Source organism: Gigantopelta aegis, chromosome 9 (assembly GCF_016097555.1).
Source record: "Gigantopelta aegis isolate Gae_Host chromosome 9, Gae_host_genome, whole genome shotgun sequence".
Lineage (NCBI taxonomy): Eukaryota > Metazoa > Mollusca > Gastropoda > Neomphalida > Peltospiridae > Gigantopelta > Gigantopelta aegis.
The window spans coordinates 22,494,416-22,515,241 of record NC_054707.1 but is presented as its reverse complement, the minus strand read 5'-3'; the positions used below and the strand labels follow the sequence as shown (position 1 = coordinate 22,515,241).

At 38.0% G+C, this 20,826-nt stretch overlaps 1 protein-coding gene across 2 annotated transcripts in view; it reads left to right on the top strand.

Annotated features, from left to right (window-relative positions):
• Positions 1-17,536, top strand: part of LOC121380462 — a 36,002-nt gene extending 18,466 nt beyond the window's left edge. The window contains exons 2-11 of one of the 2 annotated variants that reach the window (XM_041509280.1): positions 838-962; positions 2,684-3,099; positions 3,702-3,755; positions 4,386-4,524; positions 4,879-4,994; positions 6,019-6,097; positions 7,142-7,177; positions 12,047-12,192; positions 12,558-12,725; positions 13,920-17,536. In XM_041509280.1, the coding sequence (XP_041365214.1) occupies positions 838-962; positions 2,684-3,099; positions 3,702-3,755; positions 4,386-4,524; positions 4,879-4,994; positions 6,019-6,097; positions 7,142-7,177; positions 12,047-12,192; positions 12,558-12,725; positions 13,920-13,940 (1,300 nt within the window). In that variant the 3' untranslated portion in view covers positions 13,941-17,536. The remainder of the gene's footprint in view (positions 1-837; positions 963-2,683; positions 3,100-3,701; positions 3,756-4,385; positions 4,525-4,878; positions 4,995-6,018; positions 6,098-7,141; positions 7,178-12,046; positions 12,193-12,557; positions 12,726-13,919) is intronic. The other variant, XM_041509281.1, reaches the window with a different exon arrangement.
• The last annotated feature ends 3,290 nt before the right edge of the window (positions 17,537-20,826 follow it).

The following is a 20,826-nucleotide window of genomic DNA, read 5'->3' as shown; positions in this document are numbered from 1 at the left end:
TCAGTGTAGTTTTGTGGTCTAAAACTCCTTGCTCCTGTTCAAAGTCTTTAATGTAACAGTTCACTGTTGCAGTCATTGTTTGATTTGGTGACAGATTCAAAGGTTATAACCAATCGTGAATTATTGCGGTTGCTTTTTGTAACGCATTTCAGTATACATACAATGCATGCATTCCGCGTTTAACACCAACAGCAGCAAGAAAAAAAAATACATATCTTTTTTTTGTATAACTGCCGTTAAGAAAACAAAATTAATCAAAAACAACAACACTAATGTATGACAAAATACATCGTACACAATATAAATACTTATTTAAGGAGTGGAGAGTTCTAAGAGATATATAATGTAACGATCTTTTAGAGGACAAAACATGCCAGTTCATTGTACGCACCTTCAAACGCATAGAGACTATGATACATTTTTGAATATTCATTTTCTATTGTATATCAGTTAAATTATTAGTAATCAAGTAATAGATTACGATATCATGACATGAGTAATAATTCATATCACAGGTATTTAAATGGCTACAAGATTCGAATTGTTAATGTATTTAAAATCTGCATATTTGTCAATACGTTACGATACTGAAACCAGAATATTTAATATTTTAATATTAAATGAAAAGACGAAAACGTGTTAACATTCTCTTAATATTCTATCTTAACAAAAACATATTGCAATATAATAGAATCGATTTGGAGACACTTCTGGAGCACAGATATTACACCTGTAAAACACGAAGAAAAGAACAATAATTAATATGACAGTCATACAGGTAACGATTGCAAAAAAGCATGACAAGAATTCTTCAAAGTCGCCATCTTGTTTCTCCAGATTCCGGAAGCGGTTGTCGATTCTTCTGCATACCCATGTCGTCCTCATTTTGGTGAGCACCTTAGCGGCACTGGACGCCTCGTGTGTTATCGGACAAATCATCTGTGATATCCTTATCATGAAAGGTAGGCACATATTTTTTTTTATTGGCCAAAGTCGTCTTCCTGGACACGATGTTTTATTTGTATATGGCTATCCACTTAGCACTGCGCCTGAGTCCGTTCTATATACCCACTATGTAGCCGAGTGTTAGATCTAGTTGTTAAGGGAAATACTTATATCGTTATTCACTTAACTCTGATTTTGAGTCTGTTTTATGTACCCACCATCTTGGATACTGGACGAGTGTCAGATCTAGATGTTAGAGCAATAAGTATAGTTTTATTTCAAATTGTTTAATTTTTCAATTTGGTGAAACGTCAGACTCATGTCTGATCGACAAGTCACTTTACTAAGAGTTAGCAACCAAGTGTATTAAACTGGTCATGCGTGTAAACGAATTATCTAGAATCATGTTTACAAAACTTTAGGATTTGGTCCCAAGTTTAACTCTGAACCAACACAACATGTTGAGACCACCTACAGCCTTACGATGTTTCATAAGGTATTTTCGTACATTCGCGATGTCAAACCTTAGATTTAGAAAGTGAATATTAAACTCGTCTATTTGGTGTCCTACTGTAATTAGCCACTGGACTTCATTCTTAGTCCAGATTATAAACGCATAACAAAAAAAACAAAAAACAAAAATATTAAAACCACAAAAAGTAAAATTCAAAGTTTTTTTGTGAGAAATGTGTTTTCAGTATAATTGTATTCTCAAATCTCTCCATACCAGGGCGTAGTACAGTAACACCAAGACCGTATATTAAACTTCCCACTGTGAAGTTACACGACAGGCCAGTGGAGAACTCTGTCGTGCAGCACACACCGAGTCTCCAGATAGCGGTGTATTTGTGGGATCTAATTAGCCCAGTGGGTAGAAGATTATTTACAGAGACCAGGGAGTGTAGCTCAGTACCTACTGTGCACGTTCAGTTCACATCGAGTCACACTGTGCAACTAAACCGTCATTTGCTTGTATTTATAGATATGCGTCAAGAAGATATGGCCCCGTCTGCTCGTTACTTTATAGTTGTTTCTTTTGAGTAATAGTTTGTTTGCCAGAAACGTGTCGCAAAGGGGAAGCTGGAAAATAATTTGAGTCAGCATTTTAAAACAAAATACAATTTATGTTTGCATTTAAATGACGGGGGCTTTTAAAAATAATTTTTTTGCTTTTTGCATGCTAACAATGCACAGTTATATTTGGTTATTTTGATACTTCTGTACGCAAGTTTAAAATCAGTAGTTTAGTAGCAATGGTTAACAATAAGTCAATATTTTTATTGCTTCTTTCTAATGAACGTGTTCATAATGTAATGTCCAATTTCGCTGACATTTCTTTCCAAAATAGAATCAGTAATTAGCAAAATTGTATTTGCCAAATAGTGGACACTGATGCAGGGATTTTGACGATTTCAGGCTTATCTCAGATACATATATCAAATAGTTCATTTTTATTTTATAGTTTTATTATTCAAAATAGATAGATCTAAGTCGAATCCAAAACATTTTGCTTCTGTACATTTGGGCTCATTATTTCAAAGACAATATTTAGGATAATATTTATCAAATATGGATTTCAGTCCTTCTAAACTGATGTAACAAGTCGCATGGTTAACTTTAGAGTAGACTCTTGTTCGTATTGAAGAGCCCTCGAGTAATGGTCAGATCACCTTTACAAGCCTAATATAATAATCATGTAAAATCATCTCTAAATTGTCTTGTCCTTTTATTTTTAAAGAGGAACTGCACGAATGGCACGAACTAGACGCCAACCTGACGAAAGTGCTCATAGTGGAAATACCCCGCCTCAACTCGAGCCACTACGACTACATGAATTTGGAAAAGATCTACGAGATCCTCACGGAAGGAAACCATGGCAGCTTCACTGGACTCGGGAGTCACAGCATCGTGGGCCATTCTCTTCCTGTCGACCTCGGCCGATCTCAGCACGGCGCTAACGACCAGGACGCGACGAGGAGGAGAGAAAACAGAACCAAGTTTGGAGACTCTGCGAACAGGTTCCTCAGAGGTAGACAGAAAAGATCTGCTGGTTCGGACTCTCACGGGAAAGCGGAGGAACACTCTTTGCTGGAGGAACTCACACACGCCTTCCATCTGGGCAGTATGGCCATCCTGTCTGCTCTGTTGCTAGAGGTTAGAACTCACTACATTGTACAATGATAAAGCTGCAATCTCTTGTATATCTTCATTATTCAATCTTAAATCAGTTAGATTAGGTAATCTTCATTAATTTCTATCCACACCTTCCATCTGAGCAGTATGGCCATCCTGTCAGTTCTGTTGCTGTAGGTTAGAATTCACCACACTTAATGCAGCAATCTCTACTATATCTTCATTATTTAATCATTTACAATAGATAATTTTCATTATTTTTTTCTAAAGTTGCCGCCGGCACCATCACATACACGTTTATTAAAATTGCAGGTGTTTTTGTATTTTCTGTTAGTAAATGTTATAAAATGGTACGGCGATATTCAAACTTCAAATGAATATGGTGTGATATATGCTAAACGTCTTATATATGGTTAACACGGTACCGCATGGTGTTACTATCTGTTAAATACACCAAATCCAAATTTAAAAAAACAAGATTGTAGTTTTTTTTCTGATTCAAGTATTGCTATATCACAAACTTGTGCACATGAAGCACCAGCGATATCGTTGTGTTTTGGCATTCAGCAGAAATCATACAGAGAATCACACTAGAACTTTGAAATTTTCTTTGTTACTTTCAGACAATATTGAAATCATTTGCAATGGGAAGAAAGATTCTGCACCACAAACTCGAGGTAAGCGTTCCGTCACATGCTGAGAGAAAGGAAGGGAGGGGTAGATAGACAGATAGATATATAGAGAGAGACAGAGAGAGACACACAGAGTGAGAAAGACAGAAAGAGAGAGAGAGAGAGAGAGAGAGAGAGAGAGAGAGAGAGAGAGAGAGAGAGAGAGAGAGAGAGAGAGACACACACACACACAAACAGAAAGAGACAGACAGAGACAAAGAGATACAGACACACATAGATAGACAGAAAGAGAGACAGAGAGAGACATACATATAGAAAGACACAGACACAGACAGAGACAAAGACAGAGACACGGAGAGAGAGAGAGAGAGAGAGAGAGAGAGAGAGAGAGAGAGAGAGAGAGAGAGAGAGAGAGAGAGAGAGAGAGACAGACAGACAGACAGACAGAGAGAGATAGAGTATCAAACTGCGTATTTAAATATTGATATTTGTTTTTAACCCACTCAATGACCATGACCAAGAACTGATGTAGCCTATGATTCATGTCACGGGTATACATGCCAAAATCTTAAGTGGACATGGGAATGTTTAAGTAGTATCAATCTTTCAGCATAAATGTTGTACCAAATTACTACTTAGCCACCAATATTTAACAATCGTTATTCTCCATTTTAGTGTTTTGACTGTTTCGTCGTTGCTGTGTCATGGTCCCTGGATGTTGCCTTCTGGGAAGGAATCTGGGCGAAACCTGGAACGGAAGCTGCCACCATTTTGATTTTCATTCTTCCCTGGCGAGTGGTCAGGATAGTGAATAGTAAGTTTATTGTTGAGGCACGTTAACTATCAACTATCTATTGTAATAGCTATAATACGTAAACATAAATACGAGCGAACCTTGATACTATTATTTTGGCATTTTACATATTATGATAATCATGATCCATTTGTGTCTGAAACTGGATAGCTTAAGAATAAACAAATACACAAAAACTCGAACCTTTAAACACTGACTGGACTGCCATTAAAAAAAACCTATCTTGACAGAAAATTGTCAGATAAAACTGTCCACTAATGGGACAGTTTGTTTTGTTTAACGACACCACTAGGGTACATTAATTAATTAACCATCGGCTATTGGAGGTCAAACATTCACTCATTTTATTTTCAGGTTTTGTCCTCGTCATACAACAGAAAGACCATGTCCAACTGAAGATCATTAAACAGAGATTGAGGGGCTCGGTAAAGAAGACGAGAGAACTTGCTGAAAAGTCAAATTCATACAAGGTATGGAATTGCTCAGCACTTAGTGTTACTGTTATATGTAACAGAAGGAATGTAAAGTCAGCACTGAAATAATTTGTAATTGTGTATCAAACAGCCGCATGGGATCTTTTATGTGCACTTTATCACAGAGAGGAATGTACACATCACAACCTTTGTTATACTAATAGCGGGGCACTGGTTGGGACGAGACAAGACCCCACGTTTCCTCCGAAGGTGATCGATTCTGTGACCCACTGCACGTCAGTGAAATCGCTCTACCACTGAGCTACATCTCGCCCCAAACGTATGTGTGCCCGAGTGCTTAACGAGCAACACATTACAGGCGTAGCCAGGATTGTATATTGGGGTTAAGAGATGGCCTCAGATTACAGTTATCTTCCCATTTGGTTGTCCAAAATCCAGAAATTTGACCGCGCAAGTAGTCTGCTGTTTGACTGTGGTTATTTTATGGCAGACAGCTATGAAGTGGCAACTGTTTGACTGAAGTGACAGGGGAGAGCATGTAGTTTGTAAACATGTGTAACTTGTTGACATTGAAGACTTGTTTGTGGTAATTCCGGCCCATGCAAAAGTAGTTCTTTTTGTGTAAAATGGGTGTACTCCGGCCTGGTTTAGAGGGTGTGTCTGTTTAAACCAATATGCTGGGAGAAAGAGCTGGACAACAGGGGTTGTCCTTTTCAAGGTATGTGTCCCCCAGGCAGGCAAAGGTACATACAAAAATCCATGGGCCTGCTGATATTAATAAAAATGTTATAGCCACTAAGGCTATATAGAAACATATAGCGAAATTAATTGTGGTCTGAGGTCAGATGGGGCTGGTGGCGACCAAATTGTCTATTAGTTGTGTTTAGGGTGACAGGAAAATATGTAAGCTGATGGGCGAAAAATGAGATGTGATTTGGGAGGTATTGACACATAACATCCACACACAATCCACCCCACCTCACCCCACACCCCCAGTGGATCACGAAAACGCACACGGATATACTAACAAAGATGTTTTATTTCTTTTTATTGTTTTCAGTTGGAAACTAAGCATCTTCAGGGAGTTTGTAGAAAACACGGCGCTACAGAAAAAGAGATCCACGCCTGTGGTCCCGGAGGTACGATAGTCACCTTATTTCTCGTTATAGTCTAGACATTATTAGTGTGTGAACCGGCCTCGGTGGCGTCGTGGCAGGCCATCGGTCTACAGGCTGGTAGGTACTGGGTTCGGATCCCAGTCGAGGCATGGGATTTTTAATCCAGATACCGACTCCAAACCCTGAGTGAGTGTTCCGCAAGGCTCAATGGGTAGGTGTAAACCACTTGCACCGACCAGTGATCCATAACTGGTTCAACAAAGGCCATGGTTTGTGCTATCCTGCCTGTGGGAAGCGCAAATAAAAGATCCCTTGCTGCCTGTCGTAAAGAAGAGTAGCCTATGTGGCGACAGCGGGTTTCCTCTAAAAACAGTGTCAGAATGACCATATGTTTGACGTCCAATAGCCGATGATAAGATTAAAAATCAATGTGCTCTAGTGGCGTCGTTAAATAAAACAAACTTTACTTTTTTTATTAGTGTGATTACTGTACGACAGGTATAAAAGGAGTTTGAATTTACCCCCAAAAACCGAAATTGTCCCAGACCCGTCAAAAATAGTTTATATTCGAATCAGGGTTGGGGGCATAGATATATGTATATAACGATTAATATCAGTTAGAGAAGGCCGCAATTTAGTTATTGGGGAGGGGTGGGGACATGATGTTTTGTTCACAAAATTTAATCGACTGTTCTGTTAACAATATTCTGAGCCATTTTAAATTTGTGGAGACAGCTAGTGTTCTCTCGGATTATATTGAACAATTATGGAAATAACCATAACATTATGATATATAAGGAGCCAACATTTAAACCGTACTGACGTGATGTTAACCAAATACCCCTACCTTTCCTGTGATACTGAGTCAGACAAAAGTAGTTGTTCATTAATTTTAAATTCATATATATATTGTGAACTCTGTGTTAAATGTAGTTCTAATTAAAATGTTTTATAGTAAATGCATTTCTCATACAATGTATAGTACAATCGGCCTCAAAGCAAAATCATATCAAAGTATGTATACTGCCAAGACAAAAGACATATGATTCTATCTGGTTTCTTTAGATTACTGGTCAAAGAAAAAGAGAACTTCCATAATAGGTTTGTACTAGGTTTGGGCTTTCAGTTGTGTGGTGGAAGAACTCGGGGTATGGTATTGGTTATGGGTACATTTACTCTTTCTCTCTCCTTTTGGTATATCTCTATTTGTCTGGAAAACGGTTACATATGGGTTTTCCAGCATGTTATTTGTATTTATTTCTGATAACCAGTTATTGCTCCAAGTTTCAATGAATAATTGAACTGACTACGTGGGATGAGACCAAACTTGTTGTTCGTGAATAAGTCATTAGGTAAAGCATGACTGATCTCTGCCCGTGGAAAGCCATTTAGCTCGGGAGTCTGAAATGTATTGACACTACATGTATTGTCCATCCTGGAGTTAAGAATACCGTTTAGTGTATTCGTCTTTCACAAAACACCATGTACCATCATTGGTGTGATATTGAGTCACTAACAGCATCACAGACACCAATGCTATTCCCCTTCTTTTTCTTTTCAACTTATTTTCGTGCTTATATCCAATTAAAGTTGAAGCAAGCTGTCCTGGGCACACACCTCAGCTATCTGGGATGTTTGTCCAGGACAGTGGGTTAATTGTTAGTTGGTTAGTGGTTAGTGATAGAGAACAGGGTGTAGTGGTCTTACACCTACCCATTGAGCCCTTAAGAACTCGCTCTGGGTTGGAGCCGGTACCGGGCTGCGAACCCTGTACCTACCAGCCTGTAATCCGATGGCATAACCGCTGTGCCATCGAGGCCGGTCTATTCCCTTCAAGTGTGTGATGAGAAAGCAATGTCGGTCCTTTCGGTTTTGCTAGCTTAATTGGCAATCGCACATTTCTACTGTTATTAGTTTACAGGATGTTTGGTCTAATTACAATTAACCATCATAGTACTTATAACATTAACACAACTAACACACGGATATTAAGCATTGTTTGTTTTTGTTATAATTCTTGTTGTTTGTTTACACCTTTGTGTATTAATATTAATTGTCTGGTGGCACAATCCTAGCCAGAAATAGTCTATAGTGTGGTGTAATAACGTCCGAGGGTTCCAGGTTTACGTTTTATATCACAGCTATATCTATAGTTCATCCCATCCTTTTATTTTGTAAATAATTTCAATTTGTTTGACATAAGAAGAAAACTAAAAGTGTTTTGGAAATAATAAAAAAATACTATTTCTGTGTGTAATTTAGAAAACACTCGGCTTATAAATAAGAACTTGTAGTAAATTCCGTAGTATGAAAAAAGGCGTTCTCTGTGGCAAGGACTATGGACTGATAGCTGAGGGTGATGCGCATGGTCTTTCTAGGTCCCGTGCCTAAACAAAAATCTAGCATCTACACTCAAATCGTTACTGACATCACACGTATGTGGTTTGTAGGCGATGCCATGACGGGGCCTGACTATCCTGCCTAACAGACTGGCTTCTCAATCCAACATAGGCAGGCCCATTCTCAAGATCGTGGTAAACGTGGAAGTCAAGAGACAGGTAGCCCCCATAAAAAATACAAAAACTGTCCAATTAGTTTGCAAATGTCCGTTTTGTTCAGTCGCAATAGTGGGGCCCATTCCCAAGATCGTGGTAAACGTGGAAGTCAAGAGACAGTAGCTCCCATAAAGATACAAAAACTGTCCAATTAGTTTACAAATGTCCGTTTTGTTCAGTCGCAATAGTGGGGCCCATTCACAAGATCATGGTAAACGTGGAAGTCAAGAGACAGGTAGCCCCCATAAAAAATACAAAAACTGTCCAATTAGTTTACAAATGTCCGTTTTGTTCAGTCGCAATAGTGGGGCCCATTCCCAAGATCATGGTAAACGCGGAAGTCAAGAGACAGTAGCCTCCATAAAAATACAAAAACTGTCCAATTAGTTTAGAAATGTCCGCTTTGTCCAGTCGCAAAAGACCCGGTAATTATTATTATGCAATAACTTTGAGGTGGGCTTTATTTTAGGTAGTAATGTGCTTAATATTTCTTGGTTGCAACTTGAAATCGATGCTATATGTTCCTAGTGACGAATACGTACACACAAACACAAACGCACAGTTAATAATTGCGTGAGGTTAGGTTAAAGTCAAGTATTAGTCGGATCCTTAAAGGAATATACAATGCGTTTTTACTCTTTCCATGTTCAGTAATAAATCATTCTGGGCGAATACTTTTAATATTTGTTTATTTTTTTATCCCAAATTAATATAAATCGCAAACCTAATAACAGTATTTACTAAATAACACGAATGCACTATGGAACCCACGAATAAAATTTTGATTAATCGCCGTCCATCATGTCTCCTATATTTTGGTGCCACGATGAATGGAATCGACGTCATTATCATCAAAATGATCGATGATATAACGGTGCCTTGTCTTACACCTGTCACAAGGTAATTGTTTATTAACCCACACCACCTTTGATCAGCTGGAGACCATCGGGCATTAGTCACTGTGCTAAGTTGAGAACATGAATGAGTTGAATCTGTGGTGGCTAACTATTGTTATACGTCATCGATAATCATATACCTGTGAATGTGACACGCCGGCGTCACAGCTAATACATTTACTTCATGGCGACCGAAAGTCTGGACTATTATTTGTTTTCTTCTTCCCCATTCAAAAGTTTAACAACACAACTAGATCACACTGATTTATTAATCATCGGTTATTTGGTGTCAAACATTTGGTGATTTTGACATACAGTCTTAGTGAGGAAACTCGTTACATTTTTCCATTAGTAGCAAGGAATATTTTATATGCATCATCCCACATACTACGGTTTTTCATATATCAGTCGTGGTGCACTGGCTGGAAAGAGAAATAGCCCAATGGGCCCACCGACGGGGATCGATCCCAAACCATCCGCGCATCAAGCGAGCTCTTTACCACTGGGCCCCCCATTTAAAAGTCATAAGTAATCAGACATAGGTGGGGGTTTTAAATTTTATAAAGCCAATGCCTGTTTTATTACGCATAATTCAGTAAAACAAATAGGAACTTTAAACTAGTTGCATTGTAACAAAGGAAGAAAACAAAAACCGTCTTGTTGACTTTTTACAAGAATCAGCAGTGGTCATGAGATTAATGGACTGGTTACAAGTACCCGACCTAAGTTATTTGCTGAAATAATTTAAAATGCAAATAATACCCAATTACATCACCCCTCCACCACCTTTTCATTTCTAAAACACTCTTAACTCAAATGTTAAAATAATAAGAATAAATTGACTCTTGATGCAGTCCTTTATATATATATATATATATATATATATATATATATGTCAATCATTTGGTAATTCTGATACAGTCATCAGAGGGAGCCCGCTACATTAATGTTGCAAGGTATCTTTCACATCCTTTCCCACAAACAAAAAAGCACATACTATGACCTTTGACCAGTTGTGGTGCATTGGTTGGAACGAGGAAAACCCAATCAGTTGAATGGGTCCACCGATGTGGTTCGATCTCGCGACGCAAATACCCCAGGCAAGCGCTCAACCGACTGAGCTAAATACCGCCCCCAATCCTGATATAATTCGAAACTTTTTCTCAAGTTAGAGGTCAGGTTTAATTAGTTTAAACAACAATACAGATCCATCTCTGTGGTGAGAAAATAATAGCTTAGTATACTAACTACCTATAGCTAACACCCATGCATGCATGTAATATATTTTGTGACGTCATTTTCATTTTAAAATTAGTTCGTTTTTTCTTTAAACAACTCATCGTCATATTTTTATGTTAGTAAACTAGTATTATGTCTTAATATGATGGTATATACCGTGACTTCCCCCCAAAAAAAAACAACCCCCCCCCCCCCCCCACGAAAACCCACCAACATAAATGCACTTGTCTCTGTTTGTTTTATTTTAATTTTAAACTTAAAATTGTATACTAGTATATATATATATATATATATATATATATATATATATATATATATATATATATATATATATATATATATATATATATATATATATTATATATATATATATATATATATATATATATATAATAACTATGAAGTTTTAATGACCCAGCGGATTCAGTTTTGAAAAATAAATTAATCATGTCTCTTTGTAAACTGACGACAAAGTAAAGCTAAGTGTTGACACAGAACGGATGTCATATATAATGCATGTTAAAACACAATATATGTATCCGCCTTTTCTAATTATAATCCACTGTTAAAAGTGTGATGGAGCGTCTACTTATCTCTGCTCGTGGGTGAGCAAAACATGGTCATTATTCTTAGAGGACGTCGTAACTCTCATGCCGATGACATAAATTCCTTTTGCCTAATTAACTATATTTAAATAAGTGCTACCTAGCTTTTTCTTACGAAAAGCATAATTAAAATACTATGAAAATGCAAACGTTCTATTCCGTGGGATGGTGCGTATAAAAGATCCCTTACTACTAATGGGAAAATGTAGCGGGTTTCCTCTCTAAGACTATATGTTAAAATTATTATTAATAAATGAATGTGATCTAGTGGTGTCGTTAAACAAAACAACACTTTAATTTTTAACGTTCTATTCCATGGCGTAAAATCCTGCCATTTTTAATTACTTTATATAGAAAGTTTGGGTACGATTTCCAATACCCTAAATGGTTTGTAGTTTTAATGCGATTAATAAATTAAGACAGGTTTGTGGAAACGTGGATGTATGGAGCCTTTTTAACACAATGTTTTTTAGATGTACTGTGTTTTTACTGTGTGCTATGAAAGGAAAATAGAACCGAGGAAACAAATATTTGGTTTTGTGACACACAAATCAATCCTAGGGGAAAAAAGCTGACATTTTTGTTACTTAAATAGTGAGAAATTGTCCTAGCCTATAAGGTTTACCGTAAAGTCTCTGTTTAGAGATGTTTTAACACAGACGTTTGTTATTGTAGGAAAACGAAGAAAGAGCAGCATCTTGCCAGGACTAGAGAGCTTTGCGTCATTGGCGTTGGCCAGCGCACTGGGAAGTCACCCTAGTCTAGCAATGGACTCGTCGTCATCAGACGAAGAACACGAACGCCCGTCAATTTCCAAGCAGGTTAGTCACAATCCTGGAGTGTCTTATTATTAGTAACAGGGTGGTAGGTGCCATTGGACGCTGGGTTTGTATTCCAGTATTGATTGCTATTCACATTGCGTTTTCACATTCCAACCATTGCCCCACGACTGGTATATGCATATCGTATACCCCTTGCTGCGAATGGAAAAACAATGTAGCGAATTTCCTCTCTCCGTCCTATCTGTCTCTATGACTGTCTGTGTCCGTCTCCTGGACAAACAGCCCATATAGCCAAGATTATTACGTGCCATGGTTATCGTGCTTGAACATCACATTAAAACGTGATGTCGATCATTTTAATTAAGATCTTCATTTTCATTCGTAAATGTCGTTACTCTCTTCAGGTTAGCTTGGATCCGTCATTACTTACCTTGTCGACCGGAAGTCTGTCTTCTGACGTCACGTTCGTGATCCCCTCATGCGATGACGTGTCCAGTGGGCACGACAACCCCGTGTTCGAGGACGACATGTCGTTGCCTACGTACGAAGAGGTCACCATGCCCCAAGACGAGGTGAGTTTGTATGAGTTATTAATTAGTAGTCTCATGTCTGGTACGGTATGTTGATCCTGTCCTGGGCCCCGTTCCACGAAGCGATCTTAGCCCTAAGATTACCGTAGGCGCATAGCTACCCTATGCACTTAAGTTGATCTTAGGGCTAAGATCCCTTCGTGGAACGGGGCCCTGGTGCTTATAAAACTGATCTTAAGACTTTAATAAAGTCTGAAACTTTGTCATCGTATCAACGCCATACAAACTGCACTGCGTGAGACGTCGTTTGAGACTGAGTCTAGACTCTAAGAATTTTATAAGCACTGGCTAACTTTTAGAATCTAGACTCAAGACAAAATTAAGTGTCTGAGACTTTATCGTCATGACAACTCTAGACAAATTGTATACCTGTGACCTCATTTGAGATTGAGTCTAGGACTCTAAAGGTTTATAAGCACGGGCTAACTTTTAGAGTCTATACTCAAGACATATAGAATCTGAGACTTTATCGTCATGACAACTCTAGACAAATTGCATACCTGTGACCTCATTTGAGACTGAGTTTAGGACTCTAAAGGTTTATAAGCACGGGCTAACTTTTAAAGTCTAGACATAAGACATATAGAGTCTGAGACTTTATCGTCATGGCAACGCCATACAAATTGCATTGCGTGTGATATCGTTTGAGATTGAGTCAAGACTCTAAATGTTTAATAAGCACGGGCCCAGGCGATCCATGTTTGTGATGTGCATCATTTTGTAAACACGGGAAGATTCTGATTAGAGAAGGGTCAGGAGAGATCATCATATCTTTCAAAGAAGCCAGCTAATAATTGATCCATGCTTCTATTTTACGACCAATCACATCGGTGTGTAAGTCATAGCGAATGGTATACGATGTAGGCGGGCCTTAGGGTCTAATGGGATAATAAACATAAGCCTTATACGGCTAGGCACTTTAAATACGGAAAAGACAAATGTTGAGACTATCAACAAGTGGGGTTAAGTATGGCATTACAACGTGGATTTTGGGTATATCACCAACCACTTCGTAATATGCATTATACATATATGCATTGTCTTCTATCAAATACCTACATGTACTCAGTGTCGCATTGTTATTCTTTGTTTTATTCTGAAGTTTTAGGTCGATTTATTTCTTGAAATACTCAGAATATGTATCGCTAATACATGTCTTTTGCTTCTTCTTTGCAGGACCTGTACACCCATCTGTAAGATGCGGATCTTGCGTTTGAAATAACGATCGCTTGAATGGCACCTTCACTCCCTAGAGTCTACGAACTGTGATATCATACTTTCATGTGATCTAGGGTCAGCTGCATAATACAACGTGTGTTAATAAGAGTTTATGTATGTTACAAGGCATTCTGTTGGACGGTGTGTGTTCTGTACTCTTACAAAACATCTCATTGGACAATTGCGTGTATAGTGTATATATAATATTGCAAGACATTTCACTGACTTAGTGTGCGCGTATGTATGTATATCACACATAACACACATCATTATACAGGACAGCGTTGTGTATATATAATGTTACAAAACAATTCACAGAACAAGTATGTATGTGTGTGTGTGTGTGTGTGTGTGTGTGTGTGTGTGTGTGTGTGTGTGTGTGTGTGTGTGTACATACACATCATAAAAATTACACAGGCCAATGTGTGTATATATAATGTTACAAAACATTTCATTGGACAAGAAAGTAGTTATATATTGTTAGAAGATATTTCATTGGACAATGAGTGTTTATATATTGTTAGAAGACATTTCATTGGACAATGAGTATTTTTGTCCATTTACTCCGTAGCATTATTGATTAGTTACTAACACCAAGGCAGATCACATAAACAATGTTAATATGCGTTAACAGTTCTAATTTGAAACAATGGATTGAGAACGCTGCCGTGGTTAGTCTAAACTCTTACCGTGACTCTGGAATTCAGATGCCTTCGTCGCTACAGAGGTGATGACGTCAGAGTATGAAGATATTGCGCCAACAGATAGAGCTACTAGAGTTTAAATAGTAAATGAGTACTAGCTCGAGGATGGAAAACTGATAGACAATGCTGCTCTGTGGCAGCTGTTCGAACTCCTTGTGGATTGGTCAGCACTGACATTGTGGGCGGAGTTGTGGGCGGAGTTAGGGTGTTATTGAAGAAAACCTATCATTAACTCTTGACCTAATTCATAAATATTAATGAGGCAGCCGAACACTGTACGATCCAGCAACTAATTGGACTTTTATAAGAAGCGAACCCGTGATGTGTTACGGAGAGTGTATTTATCAACTGTTGTCCGTGTATGTTTGATAAAAACAGATTGCATATATAGTGCTATACAAATATATATCAAATCATATTAATAAAACCAATGTCCTGTTGATCTTTGTTCAAAGGAAGACTGTGTGAATCCATTTGTTCTTGCCATATTCTTAGAATTCGATGACGTATGACTGAGCCAAATAATATAAATGCAGGTTCGCTGCAGAGAGATTTACGAAATCAAAGTTCCACGTACCGTACATATCTCATTACAACCCGATGATCTTTCTGTTTCAAACTCTGAACCCTGCGATTATTCGAAATCCTAAATGCAAATCGAAAGCCGGCTTTGAATATTTGGGACATAATTAGTGGAATTTATGAAAATAGATTTATCTATAAGTTATGAGCTGGTAATTATGTATATGTTAATAATACTGAGCTCAGGCTGCCAACTACCTGTCAAGACTTCTACGACTGTTCAGTTGCTAGTCTGAGCGTTCTTACGACTTCTACGACGGCCGTCGTATCCGATTCAAAACACGAATCGGACCCGATATTTGTTGCTAGTCTGAGCGCGCATCACAACTCAAAGCGACGCCAAGTTGTTAGTCTGAACTCAAAGGTCGAGTTGGCCAACTTTCAGCAGGCAGTTGACAGTCTGCGCTTAGCATAGGCGTGACAGTTGTTCATATTGAGTGGCATTACCGCAGGTTGTTCTTTGCCAGCCATAGTTTATTTCAAACTAATGTTTAGTACAATGCTTGACTTCGATTTCTAATATGTTAGAGATATGGCTGATGCGGTTTCTATTCAAGACCCAGCCTACATTCAGGGATTTACGGTATTGTAAAATACAGTAGAATCTCGTTGGGTCGAACTCGGAATGGTCGAATACACCACAACACTCAAACCAAAAACGAAGTCCCGAGTTCCACTTACACATTGGTGACCAAATGGTTGGGTCGAACTACCCGATGGGTCAAACACTTTCTCGAGCATCATCGGGGTTCGAGCCAACGGGATTTAACTGTATATATTGTAAATAGGATGTTACGACTTACCAAGGTTGGTCCTCAATGGTTCTGTCGAAATGTAATGTTTATATTTCAGGTATCCTTATTCATTACTCCATTTCACTGTTTTGCTCAATGTTTTTTTGTGCAGTGTAGTGTTGTATTTTATTGTTTTCGTTTTCAATTATGTTTATAAACATTGTGATTAATTTGCAGCAAAGATAGCGAGCAAGACTTGTTTTCGTAGCCAAATTTATTTGTGTGTAAAAACAACTACAACTACAACGACGACAACGAAAATGTTTATATAATTACTGTAATGTGTAAGCTGAAAGGTACAAGCAGGTGGAACCAATGTTAAAATACCTCATTTGCATATGTTTCCTGGTGAATGAAACGAGACCAAAATGCAAATCTCATCAAATGCATTCATGCTTTAAATATTAAACAACTTTATACCACATTTCTGAAGACCACAAAGTATACGTCTGCAGGTATTTTCCTGCTTATATTTGACTTAGGTTCAAGCTCGCTTTCTTGGGCACACACCACAGCCGCATGAACTACCTATCAAAATCATAATTATGTTATAGGGTTAGTGGAAGAGTTAGTTTGTTTTGTTTAACGACACCACTAGAGCACACTGGTGTATTAATCATCGTCTATTGGATGTCAGTAGTGTAAGAAAAGAGATACAAACAAATATTCTGCCACGAGTCCAAATTTGTCTTTGTGCCTTGTCCTACGTTGAGTCCAGATGTGAATTTGAAACTTGGTATTTATAGAATCTACTGATGTCTCATTTTAACAGTTGACTCCAAAACTAAGTGTGCCATATTTATATTGAACAATGTGTTTTAACAAAATATGCAATAGATGACGTGTATTTGTGATATTTAAACGGAAGCGATAGCTGTGAGTAAGTGATACTGATTCAATCATTGGTGAATGATTTATGACAAGTAGTAAAAAAAAAATGGTAATGTTGTAAGTATCAACTTCATTAACACGTTGAAGGATCGATATATCAGTGGTTCAAGATAACCATAGTAGTTACTGGTGAACATTATATCATATAACAATATTTGGAATTCGAAATATTCGAGGCTGTCAACTTTACAGAAGTCGAGATAACGACGTCTGACCATTTGTTATTCACAACTTACTTCTGACTATATTTTAGTTTCCAAAAAGTGCTACATGTTTTATACCTTAAATATTGTGAAAAGAATATTTATAAATTCAACAATCTATTAGCATTGTAGGTTTAAGGTCAGTCGAAGTCGAATTTGACATAAAACCACGAATTTCAGAAAATAGTTCTTGAAATAATTCTTCTTTATCATTTACATACTCATGTTGCATCATAATAAGTGCTTTGTTACTATTGTGTCGACAATGTTGTTTGTTATTAGTTAACCACGACAATGTGAACTCAGTGTATGTATATGTATGTATTTCTGAGTGCCTTGTCAACTTCTAGGATATGAAATTATGTATGATTTTTATTTATTAATCATATATGAAAATAAACTTTAAAACTAAACATTGCTTATTCTGTGGTCTTTTTTTTTTTTCATTTATAAAAGGAAATAAAAAAACAAAATGTATAGCACTGCTATACATGTCTAGTTTTGTATCCATTCATTCATTATAACTTATGTTCGTGCTTATATTCAATTAAGGTTCAAGCACGCTGTCCTGGGAACACACAGCTATCTGGGCTGTCTGTCTAGGACAGTGGGTTAGTTGTTAGTGGTTAGTGAGAGAGAAGAGGGTGTAGTGGCCTTACACCTACCCATTGAGTCGTTAAAACTCGCTCTGGGTGGGAGCCAGTACCGGGCTGCGAACCCTGTACCTACCAGCTTTATGTCCGATGGCTTAACCACGACACCGCCGAGGACGGTTTTAGCTTATGATATTATACAATATGTAGGTCCTACGCAGATAATTGTTTTTGCTAATGACCAATGGGCAGCGTTTCTTTAATTTAAAGCGACCTATATTTTAGGGTGCATGCCACCAAATCAAATCACATACACGACAATCATAACATATGTTGCTAAACTTGATACGCACAGCGTTTTAATCAACATATACACCACGGATATACATACTACCAACACATACACTTATAAGTAATTCGTAGAACAATTGGGGGTTAAGCTGATATTTTTAATACGACCCCGCATATGATCCAAGCACAATAGTAGCTGGTACACTGACATCTATAGTTCAAATTAAATTACAAGAATTTACTGGCAAATGAAATAGCATTTTATCACAACAAACACTGCCACATATATCACCAATGGCAGGACTGGTAGCATTAACTGTGGAATTAAAGGTTTGGTGCGCTTCTAACTTTGACTCGGTAAAATACTATTTGATGTAATGCTATCTTAAAGATGCATTATCATAATTATATTTGCCATATTTCACTAAAACAAATTATTTATCTGTAATCAACAAATACACATAATTGTTGTCATGATTAACTTGACATAATATTTATATATGTATTGTTTATCCCACTGCCCCCTTTACTTTCTCTCCTTTGAATTCCATCTCATTGCTTCCCGATCTGGTAACTCCTCCTACCTTTCAACTTCTTTCGCTGCCCACCTCCACATCCCAGTCTTTGTCTCTCCAACCGCGACAGGTGCTTGTCTCTTGTGGCTATCTGTGCCACACACCTGCCATTCCCCATCAGCTTTTAGCTGTGGACTTAGTCTGACCACTTCAGGAAGTATTCAGTAGTTACTTCTGACATTTTAAAGAGGCACTTGCAGCCACCTACTATGCACCCCTACTACAGGCGGTTGTTAGTGCCATGGGTCAGACCAGCTTTATTAGCGGCAGAGGACGAGGATGCCAGGTGGGTACAGGGAAATACACAGAAACTGCACCCGTGGAGGACGTTGAGACAGGCAGGCGATGGTGTAGACAGCTCAGAACACAGAGTCCGAGGAAACTGACAGAAAGGATCGAAACATATTGAAATCGTGGGAGAAATTGGAAAGTTTTTTTGTTTTTATTAAGATAATGAGAATGATAGGCAGAGGGTGGTAGATAAGAAAGATGAATGAATGTGTTATCCAGGTTTGATGGGATTTGAACCACAGTCGTCAGCTTGATTGTCCAGCTTGATTGTCCAAAATAAAATGTGTAATATACTGCTACTCGGCGTAAACAGTGATTCTCTCCAAAATAGAAAGTACACGGAAAATCTACCATATAAAGGCCTATCCATCAAAAACAGTAGCCCGACATGCGTTCAGCCAGAGAGAGTAACAATGTTCACTAAATTGGTTCATGTGTTTCACATTAAACCGATTGGGAACCAATCAAGCAGTTCGAGCACGTTTGTTAGCGTCACTCGATGTTAAACGGAGGGTGGATTTCTGTCAGTGTGAAGATGAGAACAAATAATGACGTCACGCATTATGTTGCTGGTCACCCTCTTTAGATTTTGTAATATACTAGTAATTAAATATTACTCTATTTGTCTAGTAAATAAATTACTTGTTATGGCTATGTATTTCATGGTATAATCTTTACATTTCAAAATGTAACTTAATAAATACTTTTGGTCATAATACAATACTAATACAGTCGCTTTAATGCAAGAGGAAACGAGCGAGCGCTCATAAACTATTTGACTGGCTTCCATCGTACCATATTCATTTAACACCAGGTGCAAAGGCCAACTAGGCGAGCAACATCCAGCGTTTGACCTCCTGAACACGACACTGTAGACGTCGCGGTGACTTTATTCATTGTCCCTTTAAACTGTGAGCATCCGACTTATAGAAATTATATTTCAAAATGGAGACAGTTTTACCTTAATGGTGTTGGCAGTCGATGAGAACGGTTGATCTTCGAAAGAAACATTGTATTTGCATTAAAAAAATATTATGCCAAATCCTGGGGAAACAAATGAACGCCAATTTTAAAAGAATGGGAAGGAAGATCTGGTTAATGCAACCACCGGCCGCGGTGGTGTCGTGGTTAAGCCATCGGACATAAGGCTGGTAGGTACAGGGTTCGCAGCCCGGTACCCGCTCCCACCCATAGCGAGTTTTAACGTTTTAGTGGGTAGGTGTAAGAAAACAACACCCTCTTCTCTCACACTAACCTCTAACAACTAACCCACTGTCCTGGAATTGTGTGTTCCCAGGACAGCGTACTGGAACCTTAATTGGATATAAGCACGACAATAAGTTGAAATGAAATATTGAAACCTTAGAACATAGAGATTGGAAACACCTCGGTCTTTTAGATCACAAAATTAATTAGCCGTTGTTGAAATATTGTCGATTAAGTCGGTTATGAAGTTGAATGTTTTGCCATTGACTGTATCTGTTTGTGAATGCTGTCAAGCAGAGAACCCTACACATTTGTTCTAAGCGTTTGTAAATCAAGATAAGTACGATACCAATCTAGCACGGCAACAATGCTAAATATAAAGTGTGTAAATACGATACACACATCCCTCTTGTGATGTGTTTGCATTACGATAGACTTTGGACATTCTTGAGATTGCGTGCAGAATGAGCCGTAAATCGTTTTGAAACTTCTGCAGAAAGAGAAACTTTCGTTTTATATAATGTACATTCACTAACAAGCTTCACAAATTAAGGATTGTCCTAGCAATGATCGCTATGGTGAAGAGGTTAGGACTATTTTTCATGCAGGGGACAATATTTCGAAATCTGAGGGAACCGGAAGTCGGTTCACGTGATTTTTACCTAGGTAACCAATTGTTCGGTTACGTGAATTATATTTGCGTAACCCGTGGGTTACCTGATTGGTTACCTCAAA